Source organism: Lonchura striata, chromosome 3 (genome assembly GCF_050655825.1).
Source record: "Lonchura striata isolate lonStrDom1 chromosome 3, ASM5065582v1, whole genome shotgun sequence".
NCBI lineage: Eukaryota > Metazoa > Chordata > Aves > Passeriformes > Estrildidae > Lonchura > Lonchura striata.
In genome coordinates, this window is record NC_140705.1 from 45,471,234 (window position 1) to 45,499,173 (window position 27,940).

Here is a 27,940-nt window from a genome sequence, read left to right on the forward strand (position 1 = left end):
TAATGTATTGCTAAATACTTCATTCAGCCACAAGTTCTGTGCATGCAATGCACATGTAGGAGTTAAATACTCTCAGGCTGTCTGTCCTCTTTATAACAATTCAAAGAACACACAAAATAATCATAGAAATGGCCTGTTACAGACCCTACAATACACAGAGCAGTATGCCAATACACCAAGCTGGAAAAATGGACCCTATTCCAAAGCAAGTACATTATATAAAAAATATTAGGTAGGTTGGTATTACTTGCAGACTTGCAATAATAATGATAGTAATAACAACAACAATAATAATATTTTAAACACCTACTCTGGATTAATTTGGCAATCTGTTACATAACAGTTGTGGTACTCCCCCAGCAGTTTTACCAGCTCAGCTATGACTGTACACATATCTTTCATAACCTTGTTGGTGATTTTAATCTACGTCAATAAGTGCTGTTCTAATAAATATTTCTTGAAAATGAAAAAAAAAATCATTGTAGTAATTATGCAGTAATAATTTTCTAAATTACTATAAAACCACCAAAATAAGCCAAAGTTTCTGGGTTTTTTTTTCCTGTGATCGCAAACAAGGATATGAAGCTCCCTGGAAAGTAAAAAAGCAGAACCTACCTGTTCAAACAACATTACAAGAACACCATCATTAACCTTTGCTAGCTATTGGAATAATGCTTGCTCAGTTTCTGGGATTAGCCAGGTTAAATTGGTATATGGCACGAAGATGATGCTTCTTGTGTTGAAAGTGCCACATGGGAAGTGGCAACACTAGTATTGTGTATTGTCCAGCAGTGAAACACCATGATATTGCAGTGATTATTATTCATATTCCAGAGAGCTGCAATCCCCAGTCATGAAACTACTGTATCAGAACAAAATGACTGTTCTTGTCACAGGGAGCTTGCAAGGAGCATGCAGGGATATGATGGATGCAGACAGACTGGAAGGCAAAATGAACACTGGAGCAGTTTTCATTTACACCATAGATATGACTCCTTGCACACCAGTAGCATACAATACTAAACTTATGTATACATCAATGCCAAGGGGTTTTAATGAGGGATGCAGAAGACATTAAGAAGGGAATTTTTCAGAATTATATGCAACATCTCTTCAGAAACAGTGGGCAATTGGAAACAGAGCCTACAAATGCTTGTTTAGAAGACTAAAAATTAAGGGTGCAAGGGCTGACCTAGTGGGACAATGAGACCAAGAGGTAACTTACATAACGTCTTGATTTCATTAAGAGGGATAGCGTAACAGCAGGCTTTGGCAGTCATGAGCAAGTGAAGAGAGAAGCTTTACAACTAATGCAACAGAGATGGCAGAGCCAGGGCAATAACACAGAGCAAGAAGCAACAAGTCAAAGCAAAAGACTAACAAACAACCTACTCTGCAAACAACCTACTCTGCAACTTTCTCAGTGGCTGTGAAATCAAAGTTGTTTAGCTGTCGAGGACAAAAAAGGAACACCATTAATCTAGATCAGTATGATCAGGCTGGATTAGACTGTAAACTGAATGAGCAGGTAGGAAATACAGAAAGAGATGTACTGTTGTAAAAGAATGGAGATTGAGACAGAGCTGGCATGGGAGGTTTCAGAAACATGCAAGCCAAAGCTGCTTACTAAGCACAATTGTATCAACAAAAGGACAACAGAAGCAGAAACCCTGAGGGTTACAAAGTTGGGAATATTCAGTTGCATTGAGGTGAAGAACAGCTCTGTCTTGAGGCGTCAGAGATGGAGACTAAGCTTTTTGTCAAAAGGCCACTCCTATTCCTACTGTTGTGTAACAGGCACATCAAAAAACAAAGCCTCTTTCTTAAGGCAATGGGCAGTGCAAGTAAATCCCAACCGTTCTTACCCATGCAACTGTTATGGAAAAGACAAGTGGGATTTTTGGAAGAAGTCATCCATCCATCCATCCATCCATCCATCCATCCATCCAATAAAAGTTAGATGGAACAGAAACACACAGACTAGCAAAGCACAGAAAATCCCATTGTGAAAACCCACCAATAATGCTCTAGCTCATACTTTCCATGTTGCCACCTGAAATACTTGAGCTATTTCAATACCCAGCAGGAGGAGAAAACAGGAAAGCATTTATTTTCAGAACAGAGTAAAACAGCTTTCTTTTTCAGAAAATGCATCTACAGGATTGTCATGCAAGTTATAATGAATCTCAGCAAGTGTCATCAGTGTGGCAGATCCATACGCTTACAAGTGGAGAGCAAAACCTAAGAGAACACTCCATCAATCCTGCTTTCCATAAAGCTTCATTCTATTTTGATAGACACATAGCTGTGAATATTCTCGTGGGCATTTTAAAAACTGTAATTTCAACCCTGAGGCTTTGGAAGCTTTGTTTTCTGTGGTGTAAGATATCATAAACATCCTGAATATAATTACAACTGCAATTTTGTGGGCTGTATTTTCCCTACTGGTAGTCCAGAGTTGATGTTTACAAAAACTTTTCTGCACACTTATTTGATTTGAACTTTTTATTATTATTACAAATGTATATTATTTTATTAAAAAAATTCACACTGAAGCAAAGTCAATTCCATTTCATTACAACCAAGAATATAAAATAAATGCAATGAACTCATAGCTTAGTTTTAACAGTCATTTCAAGAGTGACATCAGGACAACTTAAAAGCAGTAAACTCTCAACTCTAGAATGAGAAACAAGTATTTTGCTTTGTGGTTTTGGTAGCCCATTGGCACGGGCACTACTGAATGCAGCCACCACAAATCTAGAGCAGGAAAGTTTTGTGGCAGCACCAGGCGCATACACAGTAATTTCTAATGGAAACTGCGAAAATGAAAGATGCGTGCATGAAATTATTAGGAAAAAAAATAACTGAGTAGAGACAGGCACACTTCCACAAATAGTAAACATGGGAATATACAACAAGAACAATTTGAAAAGTTACTACCTTACATATATAAAAAGTTCTTTAAATTGCTGTTAAAAAGGACATATTCTGTCCAGATTTTGTGTAATACTTTTTAGTGTCTACACAAGACAAATTTTTAAAAAAATTAAATAGCATTAATTTACTACTAAATATTTAGGAGATAACAGTGCATTAAGGACTTTTTTCATATTGTAATACACATCGCTCCTGTCTGGCGACATTTTTAGAAGATTACGTATGGCCTTATGTACAATACATTTATTTAATCCTAAAACAATTCTTTACTTAATGGTGTTAAAGTACCATTCCTGAAGATTATGAAGGGGAACTAAGCTTATTATGTTTATATAAAATATCATACATATTTGAACACTTCTAGCTTCCCGCCACCCCTCCCACTACGAATGCACTTCCCTCCCCCTCCCCAGATACAGTGTCACAGATACAGTGCAGGAGTCGCAGCTTTCCCTATTATTTTTCCTTCATTGTGCAGTTTGTGCTACATAAACTTCACCAACGCGAACCAGGCTGCTCATCCCATTAATTCCCCACGTGTTTGTTTCCTCTGAGCCGTGACATGAAAAGTTGTGCTCAGCAGCCTGTTCTCTCACCAGGATGGAGAAGACAGCTCTGCACCTCTCAGTAGAGGTGTGAAACACTTTGCTGAGAGTCTGTAGGTTATGGGCAGAGACAGAGCTGAGTAATAAAGAAACTGCACAGGCAAAAAAAAAACCCATAAAAATGACACAGTCCTGGTTTCCCACATCAAACTGCACAATTCATTTCTGAAAGCAGAGAGTTTTTTACCTCATGGGAAAAAAAACCCTAGGCAGCAAGTCTTCTTCCACTATGACTGCCACCAACCCTGGCAGCATGCATCAAGCTCCCAAGAAAAGGCAAATTATTTCACCCCCAGGAAGAATCTACAAGAGTGTGCAGAGCCTACATTTTGCAGCCAGTGCTGCTGCTTTTATTCCCTCTCCTCCCAGTTGTGAATTTGGAGGAACAGAAGAAGACAGCTCGGCTTCACCTGTGCACATAGAAGCTAGAGAGAGGAGTGGCATGTGGTCATCTATCAACCCAACCAAGACAAGAAAGCCAAGTACAGCTGAGAGAGGTTGTGGCAGTCATGCTAGAAGCTGGAAGTTCACTCAATTAAAGCACCTTACATTGCTGTGAAGTTTCACACTCTACACAGAGATTAATCTACACCATGATTTTGCCTTATTGGCACAAGAGCCCACCTTAATTAACCAGTGGTCCCCTGCTACCTCCTGATCTTGTATGAATTTTGATGATCAGCTGCAAGTCACAGCAGGGAAAATAAATGTTAGATAACTGTAGTAGAAAAGACAAAATAATTCTGAGAGAACAGACGGATGAAAAGAACACAAGGGGACAAAAATCACTCTGCCATAAGTTAATTTCCAGAAATGTGACATTCAAATCGCAGAAGTATAAAAGAAGTGTTACTTAATAGCATAGGCCAAATATCCATTTGATCAAAAGTACCTCATCCTAACATCAGTAAGGGAGGAGACAGAAAGAATTGTCACCCCACAGTCAGTTAAATAAAGGAACAATTAAAACCTGTCCTTTCAGAGTACTACAGTATGTATAAAATGTAGCATTTCAAGGGTTATACATTGAAAGTATCCTCTGGGAGATTATTTTTCCCCAGAAATAATTTTTCCCTTCAATTGCTTCATTTAGTTTTTCACCACCTTCTTATCCATTTGATGACAAAAGCAGGTTTTAGCTGCTTTTCTGGAGCAGCTGTGTGTTGTCAAAATCACATGATGGTAGGTATGGCCAAAGCAAGCCAACTGCTCACACAAAGCAGGAAAACAGCACGAGTTTGAGGAGGAAGGGGGCACTAAAGATGACTGGGAGATCAAATCCAGTAGAACCATATATGTGATGAAAAGCATTCTCCTCAGAGCAAACAGACCTACTCATCTGCTACATCTGATCACAACTTCAGTGTGAATGTGCATGGGTACACCTTTTTTTTTTTTTTTTTTTTTTTTGTGTGTGGGCATGGGACAGAAGATAACACTCTGCAGTATAAAAATCTGTTACCACTGACCATTTACACCTGAACTCCTGTCACCTCTTCTCTGGACACCAGCTGTAGAAGCTCTCTGATGTTACACTGCCAGTAGCTTTCTAAATGCATTCCTCTAGGTTTTCTGCCACAGGAGTCAGCCTTATTTCTGAAGGCTGAAGCAAAAACGAAGCTGTCCCAAATTACATGTTGTGTCTCTCTGAATAACTGTGGTTCCAGAAGTTGGACAATAATCCTCTGATTATGCTTCTGAACTCTTGCTTAATTACTAGGGATTTTCTGCCAGCTACCCATCCACTTACAGTCCCTTAGGCACAATCAAAACATGTTTGCTCTAGGGAAAAAGAAACATTTCAGTGCAATCAAGCGCATCTGGTGTAACTAATCTGGTTAATCACAGCAATGTGAGGGACACAGAATATGCATAATAAACAACAAAAAGGAACAATTTTCAACATGCTTTTCAAACTGCACAATAATTTCTCTTAATTATAAATTCTAACATAAAATGATTAAATTCATTTGTTTTTGCAAGTCTTAGTATTTCTGTCACCTTTAAGTTTTGAGAACTGACTCTGGAATGTGAAAGAAAGCTAAATTTATAGAACTCTCACACACATTAATAAGCTACTTCTCAGAAATACAGAAAAAGCCTGACATCCACATTCCTACTGAGACTTGAGGGCAGTAAATACATTTTCCTGACTATTTTGGTGTCCAGCCTGGGAAGACATTCCATTCTTCTGTTCCAACAGATCCTGAAAGCATCTCCTTTTTATGTGACTGTCCTGGTTTCATTTAAAGTAATGCTTAATTTAAAACTAGTCAGAGCATGATCACTGTGATTTCAAGAATTCAATGTGAATGAGTTAAGAAATATCAGCAATCTTCTGTTTGGCATTCAGTCCAGTAGCATGAAGCATATCTGTTGCTGCAGAGACTTGGGTGGGTTTTTTCTTTTTTCATTTTTCTTTTTTTCATTTTATTAATTTTTAAAATTTTTTATTTTTAATACTTTGCCTGAAAACTAGACTAATAAAAACAGAATAGTAAAATACTCTGGAACAGTAAAATTTTGCTGTTCTTGACATCCATGAGCAAAACAGTAATATCCTGTGAAAATAACATAGTGCTTTAAAAAGGTGCAATATACCTGTATAGCTAAACTGGTTTGCCTAGTACAAAACTAACTATATACAAGCTTGAAAGCCTGGGAGTTCAAGATTTTAAAACTTTAAAATCCCATCAAAGAGATTGAAAAGACAGATTTATGGCAATCACTACAGCATAAGGAAGGTGCACCAGGAATCCTTCAAAATTCCAAAGGATAAAGAAGTTAAGTGCTGGGTTCAGATCAGAAGGGTTCATTAGAGTAACCACAATGGAGCACATGCAAGGGCAGGAAGGAAGGAAAACTTCACAAGAATCTCCTTTATGGCAATAAAGGGATGGGGATGGGGCAGGGATGGGGGAAGTCTTCAGTGAGTGAAGTTTTCCTTTTATCATCATGAATTTTAATTCTGCATCATAGTTTGTATTTTTGGTCTTCTCATCGTTATGAACTTCATATTGCTGGAGTCTTCTGGCTTCTAGTCCATTTCTTTCTGAGTGCAGCCTGTCAGGCCCCTCAGTACCTGTGAGACTGATGAGATTGGTGATACTGAGAGCTCTGCTGAGACGATGTGGAATAGCCCATTGTACTCTGGGACTGAGAAGATCCCTGAATGTTGCTTTGGTAACTCAGGCGTGAGCTGGAGTGCTGCAGGAAAAAAGAGAGGGATCAATGGAACAATCATAACATGTTCAGCCTGCCAGGACTGTGCAGTTCAGGAAAGTTTTAACCTGTCTGGTGCTCATTAAACATGATTGTTGGGGAAGCTGACTAAATAGTGCTGCTATTTAGGGTCCCATAAAACAAGTCATCATTCTGATCTGCAATCAGCTTTAACACAGCACACAAAATACACAAGAACCCTTGGAGTTAAGTACTTTTGTACCTAAAAGTACAGCATGTACACACCCATTTTCTGAAGAAAAAATACACAGGAGACAAAGAGAGCAGACTCCCTTTCAAAATTCGTCTGTTTCTTACACTTACATCTATGGCTATTGTAAATGCTATCAGTACTAAGACTACAAACACCCTTCTCAAGATAGACAATACTAAACGTTATAAATGTTTTATTCTTTTCTGAGAAAAAGACAACCATGACTACTACTCAACTTATCTAAATGAAAAATTGTCCATTAAGACTAAATAATATAACATTAAGTGAGTCTTTTAACTTGATCCCTTAACTACTGCAAACAAGGACAACTGCTTAAAAATGGGTATGTGTATGTACATAACCTAACATTAATTTTCCTGAGTATTTTTTTCCCTTCCATAGTTTGGGACTGTCAGCTCAGTGGACTCCAACCTCAGCAAGACAAATCTGCAGATCTTGCAACCTCTGGTGTGCTGAATTTGCCCTTTCATTATCATAACCATTTCCCATTCAGAATTAATCATGAGCTGCTCAATAATCCAAGTTGAAAAATCACTTGGCATGAGAAGTACTGCTCAATGGACAGGAGACTGTCCAGCAAGGTAAACCCCACCACAATCCTGGTTAAGGCTGGTTGTGTAACACAGTGTCTGAAACCAGAATTTTTTTCTCAAAATTCTGGGAAGTTTTCAACTTTTAATGGAAAAGAAAAAGAATTGTGATAAATTCTATGACTTTATAGGTGCTCTTTCTGGATGAAAAGCATCAGCTCACCATAGTAAGCAAAATACCAAGGTCACATAAGGAAGGCTCATTCAACAAAGAGTTTTGCACTGTCATTTGTGGAAGCAACATATATTGAGGCTGGCGAATGACAACAAAAACTTCAACGGAGACTTCAGATCACAAGTTAAATGAAATCAAAGCAAAGAAGATCTTCTGTCTACTTCCGAATAAGATAAAATGGAGTTTTTTAAGACTAAATGAATGCATTAACTTGCCCATGCTTATTTTTTTTCACATATGAGAATTTGTTTTTAATAAAGTCAGACTTGGGCAAATTGCAGACATTCCTTTCTGGAACAGAAGATAGCTTGATGTTAAAAGGCATATAGCCAAACAAGTGTAAAAATGGATAATCAGACCATACAATTTAGTGAATGACGTAAAAGAAACATACAGATCATGATTTTGATGCCTGTGCTGTTAAAGTTTAGAAGGAAAGCATCACAGAGGGCAAAAAAAATCTGAAAAAAAGAATATTTAGACTACTAGCAACTTGTAAGGGGCAACTTTGCCAACAATTCAGAGAACTGGATAAGAATTCTATAATGGATATCATCAAATGCAGCACACCAGTCCTCAAAGTATAGACCAAACCAGACTGGCCATAAATACTGCTGCAGTCAGACAGATGTACTGATCTGTTCAGGCATCAAGCCTGTCTGGAACTTTTCAAAAAAGAAACCTAGTTGTCTTTCCCCTTAAATTGCCCTTGATGCTTTCATGAAAATTGTAACTAAAGGAGTTAAACAAAAATGGGAGAAATATGTCTGGCATTGAGTAATCAATTGTCTGTGGAGAAGGTCTGGACAGCTAAGACAACTGTAGAGCTGGTAACTTAAACCCTACTTATTTTAACTTTAAAACAGCCTGAAAAGACCATTCTCCAAGGTGGGATACCCTTGGAGGCTAGGAGCAGACAGAATCCCTAGCATAATTTAAAATTTACCCTTAATATCTAACTTTTTTTTCTTCTTTCAACTAATTACTGCTCCAGCAAGTATAAACTTCAAAGTACTGAACATCCTGCTAAGTTCAATGCTTTCTACATTTAATGAAAGTCACTTTTTTGGTGGAAAATAAAATTCTGGTAAGCAAAGACAAATACGCAAATTCAAAAAATATTCAGTGATAGTGCTTTTCCTTATGAATGCTACTGTACCAGAAAACATGAAATGTGTTCTACTTTGGTCACATTAGAAACAACGCATGTCTTTGTGCCCTACTCTGGCATGAATCAAACAGATGAACCAAATGGTCATTCCTGTCCTTACATGCATTTTTTTCTTTAACATTAGAAGTAGTCTTAGAAAGATACCAGAATAAACTACAGAACCACTTCATACATGTGACAATAGGAGGAATTAAATGGGAGAGCCTGGTTCTACCTTTGCTTCTCCTTCTCAGGATTGTCTCACATCTGCGCCTCACATGGGATTTAATATTGCCAAGACCCGAGTATCCTAAACTTGATGCAATGCAGCATTTACATCCCCTGGCTTCAGCAAGATTACTCTAAAATATAAAGCTAAGCAAATATTTAAGTTTTTTCCTGGAGTGGACTAGTCCTCAGCACTTTACAGGGTGCAGTAGATACAACTCAAACTGTGTTCTATCGAAAATTACTAATCACAGAACAAAACCTCAGCATGCCTCAGGTCACATCAAAAATTCATTAAAACGTGGTCTGTTCTTGCAGTTGGGAAGGGGGGAAAATGACATTTTGTCCCTTGGCCCTATAGTGTCAGAAGCAGCAAAACTTGCAGAGGTACCTGATAATCCGAAGGCATGACAGGCCCGCCTGAGTTAGCGCCTGAAGGCCCTATGCGTGGTTTCTTGTTCGGAGGCACCTGGCTGAGGCTGGAGTCCTGGCTGTGCTGGAGCCCCGCGCCCGCGCCCCCGCCTGCCCCGCCGGCGCCCGCCGCCGTCCCGTTGGTCTGGCTGCTGTTCTGCTGCTGCGGCTGCGGCTGCTGCGGCGCTGCCTGCGCCTGCTGCTGAGGTGCTGTTTGCTGCTGATGCTGATTCTGCTGCTGCTGATTCTGAGGGAAGAAGCAACACAACAGGGTCACTTGCTCTGAGCTAGGTTTGTCAGCTTCGTGGAGCTGCCAACCCGGTGTCACTGATGGGGAGGCAGGCCCTCATGTGATGGGAAAACACACCAAGGCTGAATGCTGGGAGAAGTTCACCCCCAGTACAGACCTGCACACCTGTGGGGTGTCCCACTTGTGGTCATTTTGCTTTTTCAATGAGATAAGCTGGACTTAAACTGGAAAGACAGTTGAGTGCCTCCTGCGGCTACCCAGGTGTCCTGGCTGCAAAATGTGGGTGGGGTTGTGTATTCTGTTATCATCTGTTAGAGGAAGAGCAGTTATCTTCTGTTAATTTTACAGTTTTTCTTTATCTCTTCTACAACCAATCCTCCCTCGGGGAGATATCTTCTGTTAATGGGTCCTTGAGTCTCACTGGTAAAATTACATCATCCCATTGTGAGATGCTCTGCCCAGGGGGAGGAGCCAAGCATTCCTACCTGGATATAATCTGAGATTTGGAACACCACAGGCAGCCTTTTCCACTGGATTTCAAGAGAAGCAGCTTTCTTCTCCACTGGATTCCCCGAGGAAGACAGGCCCACCTATACCACCACTGAATGTTCAGAGGAAAACTACACCCTTCTACAGGATCACTGTTTTAGCAGAACCACATCTGTCAATCCAGAAGCACTGCAGCCACCGTTTAATCAGACTGCTACCAAACACCCTGACCCACAGGGTGTCAGGTCATATTCTAACTCTGCCAGTGGTTTTTTTTGTTGGTGTTTTTTTATTTGTTTTTTTTTGTTTTTTTTTTTTTTTGTTTGTCCTACTGCATTTGTATTTTTAATTTTCCTAGTAAAGAACTGTTATTCCTATTCCCATATCTTTGCCTGAGAGCCTCCTAATTTCAAAAATTATAATAATTTGGAGGGAGGGGGTTTACATTTTCCATTTCAATGAAGACTCCTGCATCCCTTAGTGGACACCTGTCTTATTCAAATCAAGACACCAGGCTCTCAGAAAGGATAAAAGGAACCCTTTATAAAGCAGTAATAACCTAATAAAGCAAATCAAAGAACCCAAAATTTCCCTAGTGCTCAGTGGCAGACATGGGGAACCCACAGTAAGTTGTTCTAAGTGCTTCAATGGCCTTGTTAATGCAGAATCAAAACCATGTTTCAAACTTTCACTTTTCACCTGAAGAAGGCTGACAGTATTACTGCCAGAAAGGTAAGCACATTGAGACCAAAGAAATTCTATCATGTCTTCTTGGTTGCGAGGAAATGGGTTTTATTACTATTTTGGTTTCCTGTGGTTTTAAGCACTTTGCAAAGAGTGCTGTACTGGGAATAGGGCCCAGCATGGTGCACTATGTACAGGGTCAGAAAACAGCAGAAAAATGAAAATAAACCAGAAGTGTTAAAGACAAAAGAGGAGGAAACACTGAAAGAAGGATCTGGCAAGGGAAGGAGAAGACTAGCAAAGGAAGAGAAGCCAGATAATTAAGATGACACTGGCTCCTAGCAGGAAAATAAACAGAGAAAAGTGTCACAGAGGGGAAAAAAAAAGGTTAAGAAGAAGAACACAAGAACAAAAGACATCGAGAGTTCTTCTGGCTTCAGAGGGCTACAGACTAAAAGGAATATTTGAGGAAGTGGAGAGAAGGTCAGAATAACCAACTGAGAGCAACTCTGTCCTCTGTGGCTACAGCTCTGAGAAAGATGTCACTTGCTCATAATGAAAAAAACCTTCAACTGACACAGATTGAATTAAAAAGCCTTCCTATCCTTCCCCAGCATACTGTAGGGAACATTCCAGGATAGGGCTTTTTTTTTTTTTTTTTTGCTAGAATATCCGCTAATATAATGACCAAAACTTTAGTATGACAGCCTTTTAATTAAAAACCTTACTTTATTAGTTTTTCAGAAATTATGACAACCAGTTGCCACTAGCAAATTCTTGATGCCCCCTTCACCTTGAGGCTTTTAGTTACCCCAGATAAATGACATTAAAGATCTGCATCTATGCCATTCATGACAATAGTCTCCCGAGACACATTCCAACAAAATTTGCAGTGATGTATTAATTTAAGACTGCAAAGAAGACTTGCACCTTCAAGGACTTAAGAGATGGCCTGCAATTCCATTTCACATTTAGCAAAAGCCATAATGTATCCTCCTGCATGCAGTCCTCAAATCTCATCTTGGTCAGATTCTATTTCCTGGGAGATTTAGACTTCAATAATCTAAAAAGTTAATCAAACTAGCTTGTAAACAAAAAAACTATTAAGAAGTAATTTATTTTTCATAATGGTTTGAACTTTGCTTACACAAACAAAACATCAATAACTAAGGTACTATTTTGTGTTAGAATTCTGAGATATGTGTTTTCATAGGAGTGTTTGGATGCAAGTAAGGTAATTACTATTGTGTGAACTGAAAAAACTTAGGGTTTTTTTGTGTAGACAAATATTAAAGGGACTCTCACAAATAAAGGCAAGAGCTTGTTGTAGGTCCCAGGTTTTGCACTTCAGATTTTAGCACAAAATTTAGTTGACTAGCCAGAGTTGGCTCTTGTGTGGAACTACTATTGCTACTGCCTGGCTAGAGACTGAGACCTGCTCTGTCAGTCTCCAGCTGGGGCCTGGCTGCACCACCTAACTGCACAAAAATGGCTTTCACCAGCAAAAACCCTGTCCTCAGGTCAGTCTGGTTCATGGCAGTTCCTAAATGACTAAACTCATGAAAGGTCTACACTTAACAACCCATTGCCATACGTCACCTCTCAGCCACAAATTACCAAAATGAAATTTCAGTCCTACCTGGAAACAAACCTAGAAGAAACTTGCCTAACAGAATTTAAATTACAAAAATGTATTTTCACTTGGTTTTACAAACCCTCATTTTAGTCTTGCTAACTAACAACCATTTTGAAGAATAGATGCTTATACTAAATGTTATTTAACTCAGATGCAAGTTCCAAATAAACAGAGAAAACTTCCCCAGGTTATGATTATATGAATGATTATACAGATATTTAGGGTTTTAAAAACAAAACAGTAACAAAGTAGCCTAAAAAAAACCAAAAAACTTTTCATTTACAATAACATCATAAAGCAACAAAACATGGAACAGATTCAACTTTCAGAATAGCCTTTATCTCCACATTTTCTACACTGCAGGAACATATTCAGTGAGTAATGTAGGATTTGTATTACCTAAGTGGTCTAAGAAAAGGTTTAATTTGGAGTGTGCATAAATACCTGACTGTCCTCAACAATCTTGAAGACCGTTTATATATTGGCCGTTTTAAATATAAATATGCCATTGTCATCACTCCTGCAACACTATCTGGGAAAAGACAGATATTTCCTTTCAAGTACACTGACTTAAATATAAAAAAGCCAGAGTAATTTTAATTCATAAGGTTTCATCTTGTTTTTTGAGGCTGTGGGAGTTGAAGCAAAACTAGTAACTAAATTACAATCAAATTAGTATAATGAATTTGATTTTATTTTTGCTCAGGGGTCTGTTTCCTCCTTTGGAAAAAACTATCTGGACACAAAAATCATGGATACTATCACTTGTTGTCAGTAAACAAAAATTTGCAATATCAGTTCTGAAAACAAAATTTGCTCTCTAAAATATATGTTTAAGCTCAGCTAGTTTGTCCTGCTGTGCAGAAAATTGCAAACAGAATATTCATGTAGTCAAATGGTTTCTCTGAAGGAGAACAGCCCTTCTCACATAGTCCTCAGATAACGACAGTCCAAGACTGTTCTTCACATTTTCTTAGCTATACATCACTGCTGGTGCCTCACTGTACCTTGTTCTGTGAAAATAACACACTGCTTCCTACACTATAGCACCATTGTCTGGCCTTCCCAGCACTATGGGACAATTGCTATGGCCACACAGCACAGCTGAGCTACATGCACCAAGCAGATCAGATTATGTTGCAAACACACCAAAATTTATTATGCACACAACCAAGTTCTTGCTCGTGTCTATGGGGCTATGGAAAAGAGAATATCCAGAGCAGATTGTTGCTACCAGAATAGTTCAGAATCCTTATTACTCCTTTGTCTAAGGGCCCTTGCAACATGATCAGGAAACTGCATGCAGATGGATGAAATGTTCTGATGTAGTGCCAGAAGCAGGCTGCCACTATTTATTTGTCCCGACAGCCATCGACATTCAAATGGCTGGATGGATGCCAGTCATACAATGAGAATGCCATTCTTTTCATGTGCTCACAATGTATTTTGATCATGCAATGCTGGAGGAGGTAGCAAGGTCTTCTTGGAATGACAGCAACTGACAGCAGGCTACAGCTGACAGAACAGCCCATCCAGCTCATTCCCCACAGGTCAGGGCAAACCGTGATGGTGATACCACCTGAGACACCCCAAGGCATCTGATACTTTTCAACTGTCTGAGAAGCAGTTTTAAGAGAGCTTTGCCTTGGAAACACATTTTTGGTTAACTCTTCATGTTTCATTAGTTTTCATTTGGAACCATGATGCTTTCTTATTGCACACTTGAAAGTAAAAAAGCCCCAACCAAACAAGGAGTTTACTATACCTTATCCCCTTTCTCTTCAGGTTCATCTTCATTGAGGAATTCTCTTTTTGGATATGGAATCTGACAGCCAGCAAATACACTGAAACAGTAAACAGTAAACACTTCACAAATATGTACACATGGCACACATTTACTTAACGCTATGTTAAAAATGAGTGCGTATAACACAACTTCATTTCTTGTATTTGACAAATCCTGTTTCCACAAGTGAGTGGCAGTGTGAGCACCCAAGATAGGTGCTGATTGTAATGTCAGATCTCTTTGCTGTTGGCACAAGGCTGTCATTTAGAAATCACGGCATGGTTGAACATGCCCAAATGCCAGAACGACCACTTGTTGATCCAGATGGTAAAATGAACAAACACAGTGTCAGAGGTTCCACAACACCCAGTTGGAACATGTATGGCTCACTGAATAAGGGGACTGATCCAAACAGTATTAGTATCTTATAAGCCTGCCTTGGCTTACAACAGGTTTTAATATATTTGCTAATCACAATTGCAGAGTTACTTTCACTAAGCTTCTCAGGTCTTGTTTAGGAAAAAAAAAAGTCACTTTCAAATTCATCTGACCAATGGAATTTGGAACATTCCTTAATGTTTATGGCAGAGACCTTATCATAATGTTATCCTGTAATCCATGGGGAGCTACAGTCCTCCACAGGATAGCATCAGATAAACACTAAGCAGAAAATTACTGGTAGATCTTGACCAGTATAAATTTCTTACATTTCTGTGCCAACATTCAGAATACAATGAACATGACGTGGTTTTTAAAAGGGTGTGAACAGTTCTTAATCTTGCTGCTATGTAGTGTTTAATTTTTTCAAACAGAAAAATTAATTTAAAAAACCCAACTAGTCTCAACTAGACTCCTTTTTCATTCCAGTGACTGTTCCCTCCTTTTGGTGTTGCCTGCTAGTTGAGGAAACAGTGAAAGCAAAGGTAGAAGACTACCTGCATCAAGTTCATACAGATCATAATGCTATGCACCACCATGCTTCTGGAAAATTGGGAAGAGAAATGGACAAAGTCTGCCACCTGGAATTAAATACGTAATTTGAACTTTTCATGACAACAAAATATACAGGTACCATTTGTGTACTCTCAAGCCTTCTGAACAAGAGATTTGTGGGATTTTAGGCAGCCATTTATCTCTTCTCTTTTCTCATACTGCTACCCTGTGAAAAGAGGGCATGGGAATGGGCTGTAGGTCAGAGAACTGTCCCACTCCTAGGGAGGGGCACAGTCAACCAGGCAATGGAGAACAGGGCTCTGTGAGACTGTGTGAGGCAGAGATTTATTCTCTAAATGCTGCAATAATGTTGTAACTCTTGCTTTGGTAGTATGCTCAGAATTACAAAACTGCTGCAGTACTGGGTTATTTTTCATGACCACTCAGCTCTGGCACCAGTAAATACAGATACTTCTGTACTACACTTGTAGTTTCTACCGAGCATGGCTAAGCTGCAACTTCTTGTGGACACAGGGAGGTACCATGTAATTTCAGGGACTAGCATGTAGTAGAAAGAAGTTGCCTCAGATGTGCACAGAAGAGGGAATACATACTCTGACGTAGGCAGAGGATCCTCTTGAAAATAGGGGTCCTGCAAAGCCTGTTCTGAGGTAATTCTCTTTGTAGGGTCCATAGTAAGAAGCTTCTGAAGCTGCAAAGCATAACAATAAAAATAGCAAAAAGCTTATCAAACTATCATTTTTCAAACTATGACTTGTATGTCTTGGATTGTGGATTGCCAAATTATTTCTGGCTTGTCCAGACAAGCCTAAGTTAACATTGCTCATTCAGTGAAGTTCCCAAGAACTACACTGCACATCCATCAAAATACTGTGGCTGTGAAGTACTTCTCATGTAATAAAGTTAAGTGTATCAGTATTAATTGCTCAGTCTGAACCACTGCACTAAAGCAATGATAAATTCAGCTATTGCAAGTTTATAAAACATTATTTCTAAATAATAGGTTTTTGTTGTGGTACATGTATAGCTTTTATACTGTTCTACATAGCTGACACAGAAGGAAAAAAGTGTCAGAATGGACTGAACACAACCAGGAGTCTCCATATCGCTTTAGGGATGGAAACAATAAATCTTCATTTCTTGCACTGGCAACATTCCAGAATCAGAGCACTCTGCTACTCATGCAGCTCCCAAACCCACTCTAATTGGTATCAAAATGAGAAGGAACAGACCCTTTCTAGTAACCTTTCTTCCTTGCTAGGAGGAAAACAAGCACAAATTTATTAGCTAGAATGCTTTTGATTACAGTAGGCTATAAAAGAGGATTACAATATATTAGTAGTATAAAACAGGAATTATAGGCATATCACACCATTTAAAATAGTTACTTATTTATCACATTCTGATAAACTTACAGTAGGAAATTTGGGTGCTCACATTGTACAGTATCCTGCTCTCACACAAAGCTCTTTTAATTCAAGCCAGTAGTGAAAATAAATTTCCTTCCGTAAAGGGCATCTCAGCTCAAACTCTCTTTCAGGTCTCCAACAAAAACTGCCTGAATATTCAACAAAATAATGTGATCTTGGCATGGGTATTTGGGGCTTTTTATTCTAATAAAATAAAAACCTGACATACAATTCTATAGTCTATATATATGCTACAGCAAACAGCCTCAATAAAAGCACTCATCCTCCTCAAGAAAGGAAATGCAAGAAATCGTATTTCTCAATAGTTGTAGTTAATTCTGCTTGATAGATAAACTCTCAAGACTCTCTGTATGTTTGCCATTTCCTTCCCAGCTCTTTTTATTCACATACTTTATTGGTCACAGACCTCAAAAGACTCACAGCAAAACAGCCATTTGGACTGTCTCGCCACCTATCAGTTCATTTGCAACTAGCTCCTCAATGGACTTCTGCTGCTTGCCTAGAGATACACCTCAAGCTATTCCTGCACTGTATACACCTGGAGGCTTTGAATGGGTACTTACTGTATTTTTGTGTGGTGAAGTAACTCTTAACCCTACATTTTCTGTGCACCTTCACAAACTGAACTTCTAATGATATGTTGCCTCTCTACATAGTGACCTCACACAATACAATATAGACAATAGTTTGGTACTCAGTATCTTTACTTCAAATCACCTTTCCCTACATGAAAATTTTTTGTCAGCTACAGCAGCTGCTGCCACTATTACAGGTTATGCAAATTTCCCAGTTCCTCCACAGAGACTTGCAGGGACAAAAATGTATATTCTGTACAAGGCCACTCCTGATCTTTGGTACCAGATGTCATCGTTGACAGAAAAGCACAGGGCCTCAGCCTCTGCCCCCTGGACTCCTTCCATTATCATTCCTGCTTCACTCCTGAGGATACAATCAGCAAGCCCATTCCAAGTAGTACCAACCACAGTATCACTCCCAGCAAAATAACCTGCCTATTGGTGATGCTACTGTGAACCAACTTCTTTGAGAAATTCTGATTATCTGTAGCTTCTGGGAAAATGAATTAAAAAAAAAGTCTGGAGACAATTTGTTTTTAGAGCAGCAGATGCTGAGACAACATAGGAAACCAATGAGACTAGATTTCATCAAAATCTCATACTTTCCAGCAGGTCTCAAGCTCTCAGGCTCTCAAGCTCCACTGGCCTGACATGACAGCTATGAATACTATGCTTGTACCTTTTCCAGGACAGCAAGAACAGATGCTTTTCCCTGAATGGAAAACATTCTGCCCTTCATGTAGACATTATCATTCAATGTCAAACAACAGAATGACATAATATCATTCTCTTTGTTGAGAGTCATTTGCTATCCTGCACTGATCTACTTGAAGCCATCTGTTCCCCACGCACCACACTTCCTGTACTCATTAGCACAGTCTCAATCAATGACTGCTACAAAGCAAATGTCTTCAGAGGTCACCTGCAAGATGGAGGTCATCTCATAAAAATAACTACTTTGGATATGAACAAGGAGTTATAGGGAGTCTGCTTCACAATACATGTACCTCCAATGTGTAGCAATGAGATATCAGGAAGGTAGTCCATACTCCTGGGCATTCTTATTCAGAGATTTGGGAGACTGACCTACTTGAGATCAGCCTCTGTCTCTGATCATTAAACCACCCTTATTCATTCCTTGAACTGCGAGAAAAATCTAACAAACCACCTGATTTAGAGAACTAAGTCTTTGTCACAATGTTCAGAAAGAAGGGCAAAGTATGCTTATTTTTGTTGTTCTTCAGAGATCTGGTTAATATTTCCCCTGGGAAAAGCAGCCAACCCACCCAAGATGGGTCTCAACTCAGTGTTCAGCCTTAGGGAATTAGTAATATAAGCAGACAGCAAGCAGGTTTTCTGGTGGATTTCACTTGTGGTAGGAAAATACGGAAATTCATGTGCTAAATAATGATGTCTCTTATAATTGTCATCTTTTCAGTTAGACTTACCCTCCAGGTGACTCCAATGTATGCCCAGTAAGCTGAGTTTGAAATTTTAATTAATTTTTCTACAAGTCTCACTCTTATGGAAATTCTTTCCTTCCACCCACTTGGAACCAACCTATTCTGTTTTCACAGCTATTTGTGTCATCATCTAGCAGCTACTAATGAGTCAAAGAGCAAATCTTTGCCAGGACATAGAGAGATGACTGCTATGCTGAATTTGTAACTGAAAACAGACCACTGAAAGTCAAGCTGCACTAAGAGCCTCATTACAGAGCTCCCTGTACACAGCATTAGCAAAGTCACTTTGAACTTCATTCCTAAATTTAGACAGCACTAAGTCATCACAGAGACATCCAGAAATTATGCTGTATTAGACACAGCAACCCTGTGTTGGCCTACAATGGATGACTCAACTAGGCAACCAGCAAATATATGTTTAGGGATTTTGTTTGGAATCATCCCCAGAGCAGTGGTGGACTACTGTCTGAGGAAGAAAAAGAAAAACCAAATTACTACAGGAAATAAATTTTTCCTTTCCTCTTCCCCTTCTTCACAAAACTCTTTAGCTTTTGGGGGCTCTTCAGGTCTCTGAAGCCACACAGAATCAAGACACAAATTATACTCACTCTCTTATTTGCACAGCAAACCTAAAGGTAAGGCTGTGTATACAAGGGTCTTGCAGATCTTAATTAGAGAAGACTCTCAGATCTTCAATTCCAGCAGTGTAAGCAATTTGTGTATGAAGAAAACACATTTCAAAAATGGCTGGTTAGTGATAAATAGCTTTCTTTAATATTGGTGTTCTTTATAATGAGATAGGAAAACAGACACAGATATTACCCTTAGAAATGCAATTTCATTCATGTCATCACAGCAATTTTCAAGTTGCACCTACCAAAAGAAAAACTTTGCTGTCAGGCTTGACTTTGTGTTTCTCCATGTATTTTATGAGGCTACTATTGGCATATCTGAAAAATACAGTTAAAGAAAGACATGTCTGAAATAACAGTGCATTAAAAACATGGAACTCTATCAAGACCACAGAAACATCTCCCAACCCTCAGGAAGTAAACTGTAAAAAGAACTGCTATCAGAAGACATGTCAGATATTTATCTAGCAGTTGCACACAAACTGTGCTTTTCACCAAATAGGAGTGCTATCAACTGTGTAAAGATTATCTCCATGAAACATGCAACTTTCATAGTATATGGATAAGCTGTTGATAAGGACAATGACAGAGAGACACAACTTGAAGTTTATACTCTGTTTTTCTAAAGCAACTCTGCCACAGAAAGCAGTCAGCAGTTCATCACAGCTTAACATTTAAACTACTGTTTCTGGTTAGAACTTGGCAGAGTAGTTAGTTTACCATTCTGTCTTCCCAGCCTCCAGAAAACCATATAGAGTCCTTACAGCTCGCAAGTTAAAAATTGCCCTAAATATCTATGACGTGTGCCTTGCCTTTAATTTATAGGTTATCTATAGCCATTTTTAAAAGACAGAAGCTTCATATTTTGTGTAAAGCCAATGGAATTAATCCATGTCAGAGCTGGAAACAGAATCCAAAACTCCCAAATCCATATCCTCTACCTTACTTTAAGGAGTCCATGTGACTCCTTACCAGCTCTGATCTATTATCACCGCTTGACTAATTTAGCCGAAGCATAAAAGTGGTGATAACAGATCACTACAGGAAACAGTAAAAGTGAAAATTCTCAGATCCCGGACAGGCTTTGAATCGCAACCTATTGAAGGTGTTACCTTCAATACAAATTTCTGTCCAATACATTGCTGTCTCCACATATCCACTTGTCAAAAATACCAGCACTTCCCTATTCTTTCTCACAGAAAATAAACATTATCATTGATATGTAATAGAAATGGGTTAAGGAAGCTCATTTGTCTGTGTCTGCCATAGATTAAATTACAATTATAACAACCCCTTCTAGAGAAATGAGGAGGCCGCTCAGTTGATGTTCTTAACAAGCAGCTGAGGGAGAGAACACCATTCATGTAAACCACCTAATTCAAACATGACAGCTGCCACAGTGTTAGAACCCAAATACTTCAAAATCCTCTCCCCAGTTCCAGAGGATAGGAACTCTGCCTCTGTCATGCTCAATGAACTGTTGTTACATTATCATTACTTACGTTGTTCTTCTAAAATCTTTCTGAAGAGTTGGATATTCTGGCATCTTTCTTATGTCTTCCCAGTCTTTATCTTAGGTAGTGTGGAAAAAAAAAAAGGCAGTTAGAATTCTGGACATGTAGGGTAAGTAATACTCAGGAAGAAATAACTACAGGAATTGTTTGACTTCCTGTTTGTTGGCTAGTGTTATTGTTCTTTAATTGCCAGCATTTCCAAATCCATCAAACTGCCAGTTTCTTCATACCTATACAAATACCTAGTAATTTCCTTTAGGAAAAAGCCAACAAACAAATCACTAGAGTTATGTTGGCTGCTTTAATGAAAATAAATTACCTGCAGGGAATCCCATTACACTGAAAATGCGGTCTAGCTGATCATGATGAAAAGGATTACTTGTTTTGATGTCCTCCTGGCGACAGTGAAATATAGGTTCTGAAGTCAATAGCTCAGCAAATATGCAGCCAATTGCCCAAATATCTACAAAAGAAGGGGGATAATTTGCTCTGGTTTTTGTTTCTGCATGACTTCTCAACCTGTATAACAACAGTAAGATTAAATGCTTCACATTTAAAAACAATGCATTAACATAATATATTAAAAAGGGTAAAATCTGGAGATATGCTTTCTATAAAACAAAATTAAACTCTCGAAAGCCAATTGGTACAGTGGCAGTCCAGCACTTAACATATTCACAGTTATGTCAGAAACCTACAAAATATTTGCATACAACATAGCTTAAAGGGCATTCAGTTGACCAAAGATTATCCCTCACAAAGATACTGAAATAATACTTCTACCACATATTTCAGAACAATTCCAAACAGATAATTGATAACCAAATAAATACTAAAGAGAAGACTAATGGCTCATATGTTTAACCAAATGCAAATTAGTTAAAATTATGAAAAAAGGATCCTAATTTTAATCAAGTGTAAGAAGATTGAGTACCAAACTTTGAAAAAATTAAAATCCTACTTGACAACTGACTCCCACAGCAACAATACTTTAACTGTGTCATCTACATCTCATGTACATAAAGAAAACAACAGCATGATAGTTGACAGTTGGACTTCATGATCTTAAACATTTTTTCTACCTTAATGATTCTATGTACTGAAAGGAAAAAAAACCCTTCTATTTCATAAAATTCTCATTAATATGCTTTTTTAGATTAAATCTATTGTGGACCAAAACATTAATTTACAAGAGAACAGCTTTTCAGATTACACATATGCATTCTAGTTACAGGTTATTACCATCCATCTTAGTGTTCTGTATGACCCAAATGGTTTATTATGCATCTTAATGTGAATTTGTCAGTGAGAAGAAGCTTGTTACCAGCTCAAAAAAACCAACCAAACCAACCAACCAAACAAACAAACAAACAAAAAACCCAAAAAACCAAACAACAAAAAAGTTTTGAAGGATTTGCTATGCTGATAAATATGTGTCTGGGATACTGGGAGAAACAACTTTGGAAAAGGTGTTGAGATCAGATTAATAATAAGCACAGTCTGCTGAATACAAGAGTGTGGAGATTTGTGTAATAATTGAAGTTAAATTGGATGACCCTAGGAAAACTTTTTTATTTTTTCTAATCTAATAAATTAGAAAATATATTTTAAAAAAATTAACTTTCATGTATGAGTCTAAGAGATAAAAAAAAATTATTTAACCAGAGTTTAGTTTATTGTATTCGGAGTAAAGGAAACACCAAGAAAAGTCTCTTGGTTGTTGCAATTATTCTGAGACTCCAAACTTCACTTGCTGTCAATGGTGGTGTTTGGGCCATGCTGCCTATGAGACACAGGGTGTCCTTAAGAAAAAGTACTGCTCTCCTTATGTAGGAAATAAAGAAATGAGCCATCACATTCTATTTACCATCATAGTCTATTTACCAGCTCCATTTCCATCATGTTACAGGTGTGGAGCTTGAGGTGTCCCAATATATAATCCTTTCTTCCAACCTCCCTTACAGGAAAATCTGATAACATTTAATTCAGACTTTACAGTTTTGACAGGGTGTAACCTGCTCTGTGTGTTGCATCACATTCTCGAGGTTTTATCTTCCTTTGATTTTCCTATTAGCCTTATCTGCATGAAAACAAGATCTTTAGCTGTTGAGATTTTATCTACTCAAGCAACTAATGCAGCATATTAATCACAACTGCTGCCTGGGTAGTAGGCATAAATTATCTACTCCAGAATGGAATCTATTTATTAATTGAAGAATGGAATCTTCATTTAACAGTATCTATTCACTTATTTTCATATGATAACGAATCCTTTTGGAGATGGCTTATCTAGAGGCCAAAAGAAATGCAGCTCTCTTAGTTTTCATGGCTTTATACAGTGTTCATTGTCCATCACATTGTGAGGGAGAGTCCAGGCCACTATTCATTATTACATTCATAAGTGTTCTATCCAGACTGACCTTATCCTTTTAATGAAAAAAAAAGGTAAAATCTAGTAATCCAGTATTCTCCCTGACAGCAAAATGGAACTTCAAAAATAGTTTTTCCTTCACCACCTGCACTGTGTGAGAGAAAAGCCACTATACAGTGTACAGAGAGTGCATTTTAAACCCTCTGAGAATTCAGAAAGACAAACATAGTACCAACTGGATATTGTGTCTGTATAAACATTGGAAACCTCCAAGATGGTGTTATAATTTTCGGTGGGATGGCATTATTGGGCAAGTCAAACATAAGACTGCTTTAACTTTGATCAATTGTTATATTTTCTAGGAGTTCACATGCTGGTGCTCAACCCTTTATGTTTCTTGCCAGATATTCTTCATCTCCAAAGAAGTAATATAAAGTAATCCAAAAGACTTGGTACAGAAAACCTGAAGCTTTAATTTATGTAAGAAAAGATTAAATATATAGAAAAGGCCTTGCAGCCATGCAGCTCACGCAGGTCAGGGTCTTCTCTTCATGAACATTTGATGTAACCTGATCTTGAACACATCCTTGGCATATATTGATACCATTCACAGTTAATGACTTTCTGCCAAGATTAGTTAGTTCTTTTGTTTGTTTCTTCTAAAAACATTCATAATTTGCAATAATTACATATCACATGTGGCACTTTTTCAAGCAGGAATGCTTCATTAAATTCTGCTAAGTTTAAACACCTCATAGATACAAGCAATCTTAATAGTATTTATCTCCTCACTGTTCACAGTAGTCAACCAAATACAAATTTTAGGTCTAACAATGGGGAAAAAGTCCTTGTCTAGTGTACCATTTAAGGTTTTCCATTTATGAAGCTTAAAAAATAATTATTATTATATCTACTTCAAATATATTCCAAGTAAACACCTACTACTCAGCAGTGGGCACTGACAGAGCAAACCTTAAAACACACAAGTAGTATTTTTCAAGTACAGTGTATTATTATTCTAATGCACATCATCTGCCTCGCTAAAGGAGCTTCTTATAATGCAATTTTAAAATTTCATTAAAAATAATTTTTTTTAAAAGCAAGCACCAAAATGAGTGGCAAAAATTATCCAGCAATTAATTCTCCCCTCTCCGCTCTACTAATGATCAAGACAGTGAGTGGCCTCATTGCTCCTGAGCCAAAGCTAAAACTCCTGAAGGCATCCATTTATGTCCCAGACTCACTGAAAACTGGGACAACAAAGGTCCTACAGATTTGAACTCGGTACTAATATTTCCCCATCTTCGGAGGAAATGTTTTCCCATCTTGATGTCTTGGCAGGATGCAAATAAGTTTATCAGAGTAACACAAACATTCCTGTAAAGATGGTTCTGTTTCCTACAGTCTTTTCTACTGTCACTCGGCTTCAGGACTGATCCATGGTGAAAGGTTTTTGTTGATGTTCTCCTCCACCCCCGAGACTTACAGAGTCCTCACTTTCCCCAGGTTTACACTGGACCCCAGTGCAAGCCAGCTCCCAGGCTCTGAAAAGAGGGGTAGGAGTGACTCTTATCCATGCAACTTCCTCAGGTTCCATTCAAACGTGTTCTCCACTGAAATATCCTTCCACTATGACAAAACTTCTCAAGTACTATATAATTTTATGAAAAGAAATAAACCCCAGTCTTTTATGGATGGACACTTGTGATTGGTAAACAGACTACCTATATAAATGCCTGTGTGCACAGATTATTAAAATATTTGTATGGCTGCCTATGTCCCAGTTTTAAAATCTGGGACTCTAATAGCTTTATAGGTCAGCTGAGAAAATCCTGCATGTCCTGCTCTACTTCAGCACTGTAGCCAAGAAGCAAGAACAAAGGGATGCTGTTTCAATGATAGGGCTGATTAAGCAGACAAATGCTTGTGTATTCTTTAATTTCTGTGGAATAATAATCTCATTTCTGTATTTTTTCCAGTATCTTCAAAATATTCTTTAAGAATAGTATGACCACTTAAGACAATAAGACAATTTATTAAGCAATAGCCTTGACTCATAAAAGGAAACATCTTTTCCCATGCATTTTAAGCAAAAGTTTTCACTGAACACAGGACAGAATCCAAGATTAAATACATCATAATTCTTAACTATATCCAATAAAATAAATAAAGAAACGATCTCATAGAATTCTTCAATAAAATTCTCTTAAAGAAAGCAAATAAGACTTGGAAAACATCTATTTAGGTGCAATCAATCTGAGGAATTTATCAGTGAGGTTTAGCATAATAGCATCAGTACTTGACCAAAATGCTTCTTTCCTGTTGTTGTTTTGAACATTTTGAACACAAAGTCTACTCTCTTGGACACATATGAATGCTGGTAAAGGCAATGAAGAGCAGGACAGACAGCAGAATACAGCTTCCCTGCACATGCCAAGGGCTAATGCAACAACCAGGCTACCCAAGAGCTAGTTAGCAAGACCTTAGCCCATACAGGCCACCTGTAAGAGCTACAGCATTTATTTAAGATCCTCCAAAACTTTCCAGTCAAGGCAAGGACAACAAACACATCAATGGACTGAAAACTTAAAATGGGGCTGTACAGGCAAATGTGTCTAAGTTTTTCAAATAGCCATCAACTGGTTTAATAAAAAGATATAACCTCTATTAAAAAAAGACTCCATCTCCTGCTGACCCAACAGCACATTCTAGACTGACCTGGAATCTTTACACACAAGACTCTAGGAGCACAGAGATAGTATTGAAAAAGAGTTTATTATTTTTAATGCTGGTTTTAGCATTAGAAATTAGATTTAAGAAAATAATATATCCTTAAAGAGGGATTTCTTTGGTCTGGTAAGGTGAACAAAACATGCCTGTTACATATGTTCTGTTATAACACATATAGACAAGGGAAAGTCCTTCCCATTCATACATTAAGTTTTTATGTATTTCATTTAGACTTTAGTCAGCAAAAGAGAAGGTCGAGGAAGTGGTTACTAGCCTTTTAAACTTGACACCTTCTATGAAGAAGTGAAAATGGGGTCAAACATTTTCATGTGACAGGCTTTTCAAGGGGAAGCAAAAAATGGTGTCAGTGGGTTAAGGGTCAGAAATTTGCTTTCACTCTGATGTTAGGAAATGTTGACCAATTTTTAACAAACAGCATCTCAACAGACCTTGACTAAAGAATAACTTACACTGTAAAGACACGAAGATGACTGTGCTGCAGACAGAAACAAAACCTCCCACTAATCCAAGGGATGTTCAGAGCCAGCCAACCATGTATCTAAGAACAATGTTTTATTTCAAAAGTGCATCATCTGTGCTATGATGTAATGTCAAGATAATTCAAAACTTTTAACTGCAAAACCATACTAACTTGAATTAATAATGAAATGCACATCTTTACTTTTCTTTTTACCTCTATGCCTTCATCCTAGCATTTTAAACTAAGCTGCCTTCTTCTTATGTTTGCACTAACAATTGAATACAATTAATACAATTCTAAATTTTTTTAAGAATCTTGACTAAAATTCTGAGTTCATTTAAATAAATTGTTATTTTCTGCAGTGCTTTAATGGGCCAGGATTTCAACATTCTCTCTTAACAGAGGTATTCAAGGCTGTCAAAATACTTTCTTTTCCCACTTAAATTTCTATTCCTCAGTATATCATTAAATGAAGATCCTGGATTATATTATTTCAGACTTCTGCTATGCAGATACATTATCTAGCTTGCAACATTACACTAAAATTACTGTGCTAAGCTTGACAACACAGGTACAATAGATTTAATACAGGGAGTGGCAACAAATCCAGAGGCCCTAAGTGGTCTTTTCATGCAGCAAAAATGTTATTTCAAACAGCAAAATCCTGTAAAATAACTTAATCCTTGATTTTCAGAACTTCATATCCAATAATCTGGAAATTCCAGGTTTATGTTTCTATATGAAACATTGTATTTAAAATGTGCAGATTCCTGAAGACAGGAATCATCAAGACTGATACCTTACCAACAACTGTAACCCCATAACACAAGAATTTGACTTTTTCCAGCAACTAAACCTTCACCAACATTATATTGCTTTTGCAAGGATTTTCAGTGACTGTCTTCTCAAAGACTCCTCTCCCGCCTCAACCCATGAATCCTACATACCATACTGTCATCAGCAGTTCTTTAACTCCTCACTTGTGTCTCCAAGACTACTACTACATAAACCAGGTGATCTACTATATTAGCTAGCAGCAGAGCAGCTCACTTCCTCAGGAGCATAGAGTGATGATTGCATGAATGCAGAATAGAGTGACAGTTCCATCTTCTTCCTCCTCTCAGTTCTTCCAGAATCTGGGGTTGCTACAGCCTCAGCTGGTGTCATTTCAGGACAATGAATTAAGTCAGTGGGACAATCATTTACTTCTGGCATGGAAAGGGTGTTATAGTCTCACGTTTTCCCTAATCCTAAATCTTTAGATGGTTGGAGATGGTAGAGGAACATTATGACAACTCCATCACCTCCAAGACTTAGTAAAAAACATACTGCTACTTTTGGTTCAGCAACAGCCATACTTATACCTCCAAGGGTCCAAGAAGTACCCTG

General features: G+C 38.0%; 1 protein-coding gene across 5 annotated transcripts in view; it reads right to left on the reverse strand.

Annotated features, from left to right (window-relative positions):
• Positions 1-2,085: 2,085 nt before the first annotated feature.
• CDK19 (cyclin dependent kinase 19) overlaps positions 2,086-27,940 on the reverse strand; it is a 121,827-nt gene continuing 95,972 nt past the window's right edge. For 4 of the 5 annotated variants that reach the window (XM_085575009.1, XM_031504391.3, XM_085575011.1 and 1 more), the window contains 7 exons: positions 21,289-21,432; positions 20,958-21,027; positions 19,701-19,773; positions 15,949-16,046; positions 14,381-14,459; positions 9,537-9,803; positions 2,086-6,752 (listed from right to left, as the gene is read on the reverse strand). In XM_085575009.1, coding sequence (XP_085431135.1) covers positions 6,621-6,752; positions 9,537-9,803; positions 14,381-14,459; positions 15,949-16,046; positions 19,701-19,773; positions 20,958-21,027; positions 21,289-21,432 — 863 coding nt within the window. In that variant the 3' untranslated portion in view covers positions 2,086-6,620. Of the gene's footprint in view, positions 6,753-9,536; positions 9,804-14,380; positions 14,460-15,917; positions 16,047-19,700; positions 19,774-20,957; positions 21,028-21,288; positions 21,433-27,940 lie in introns of those variants that run through there. The other variant, XM_085575012.1, reaches the window with a different exon arrangement.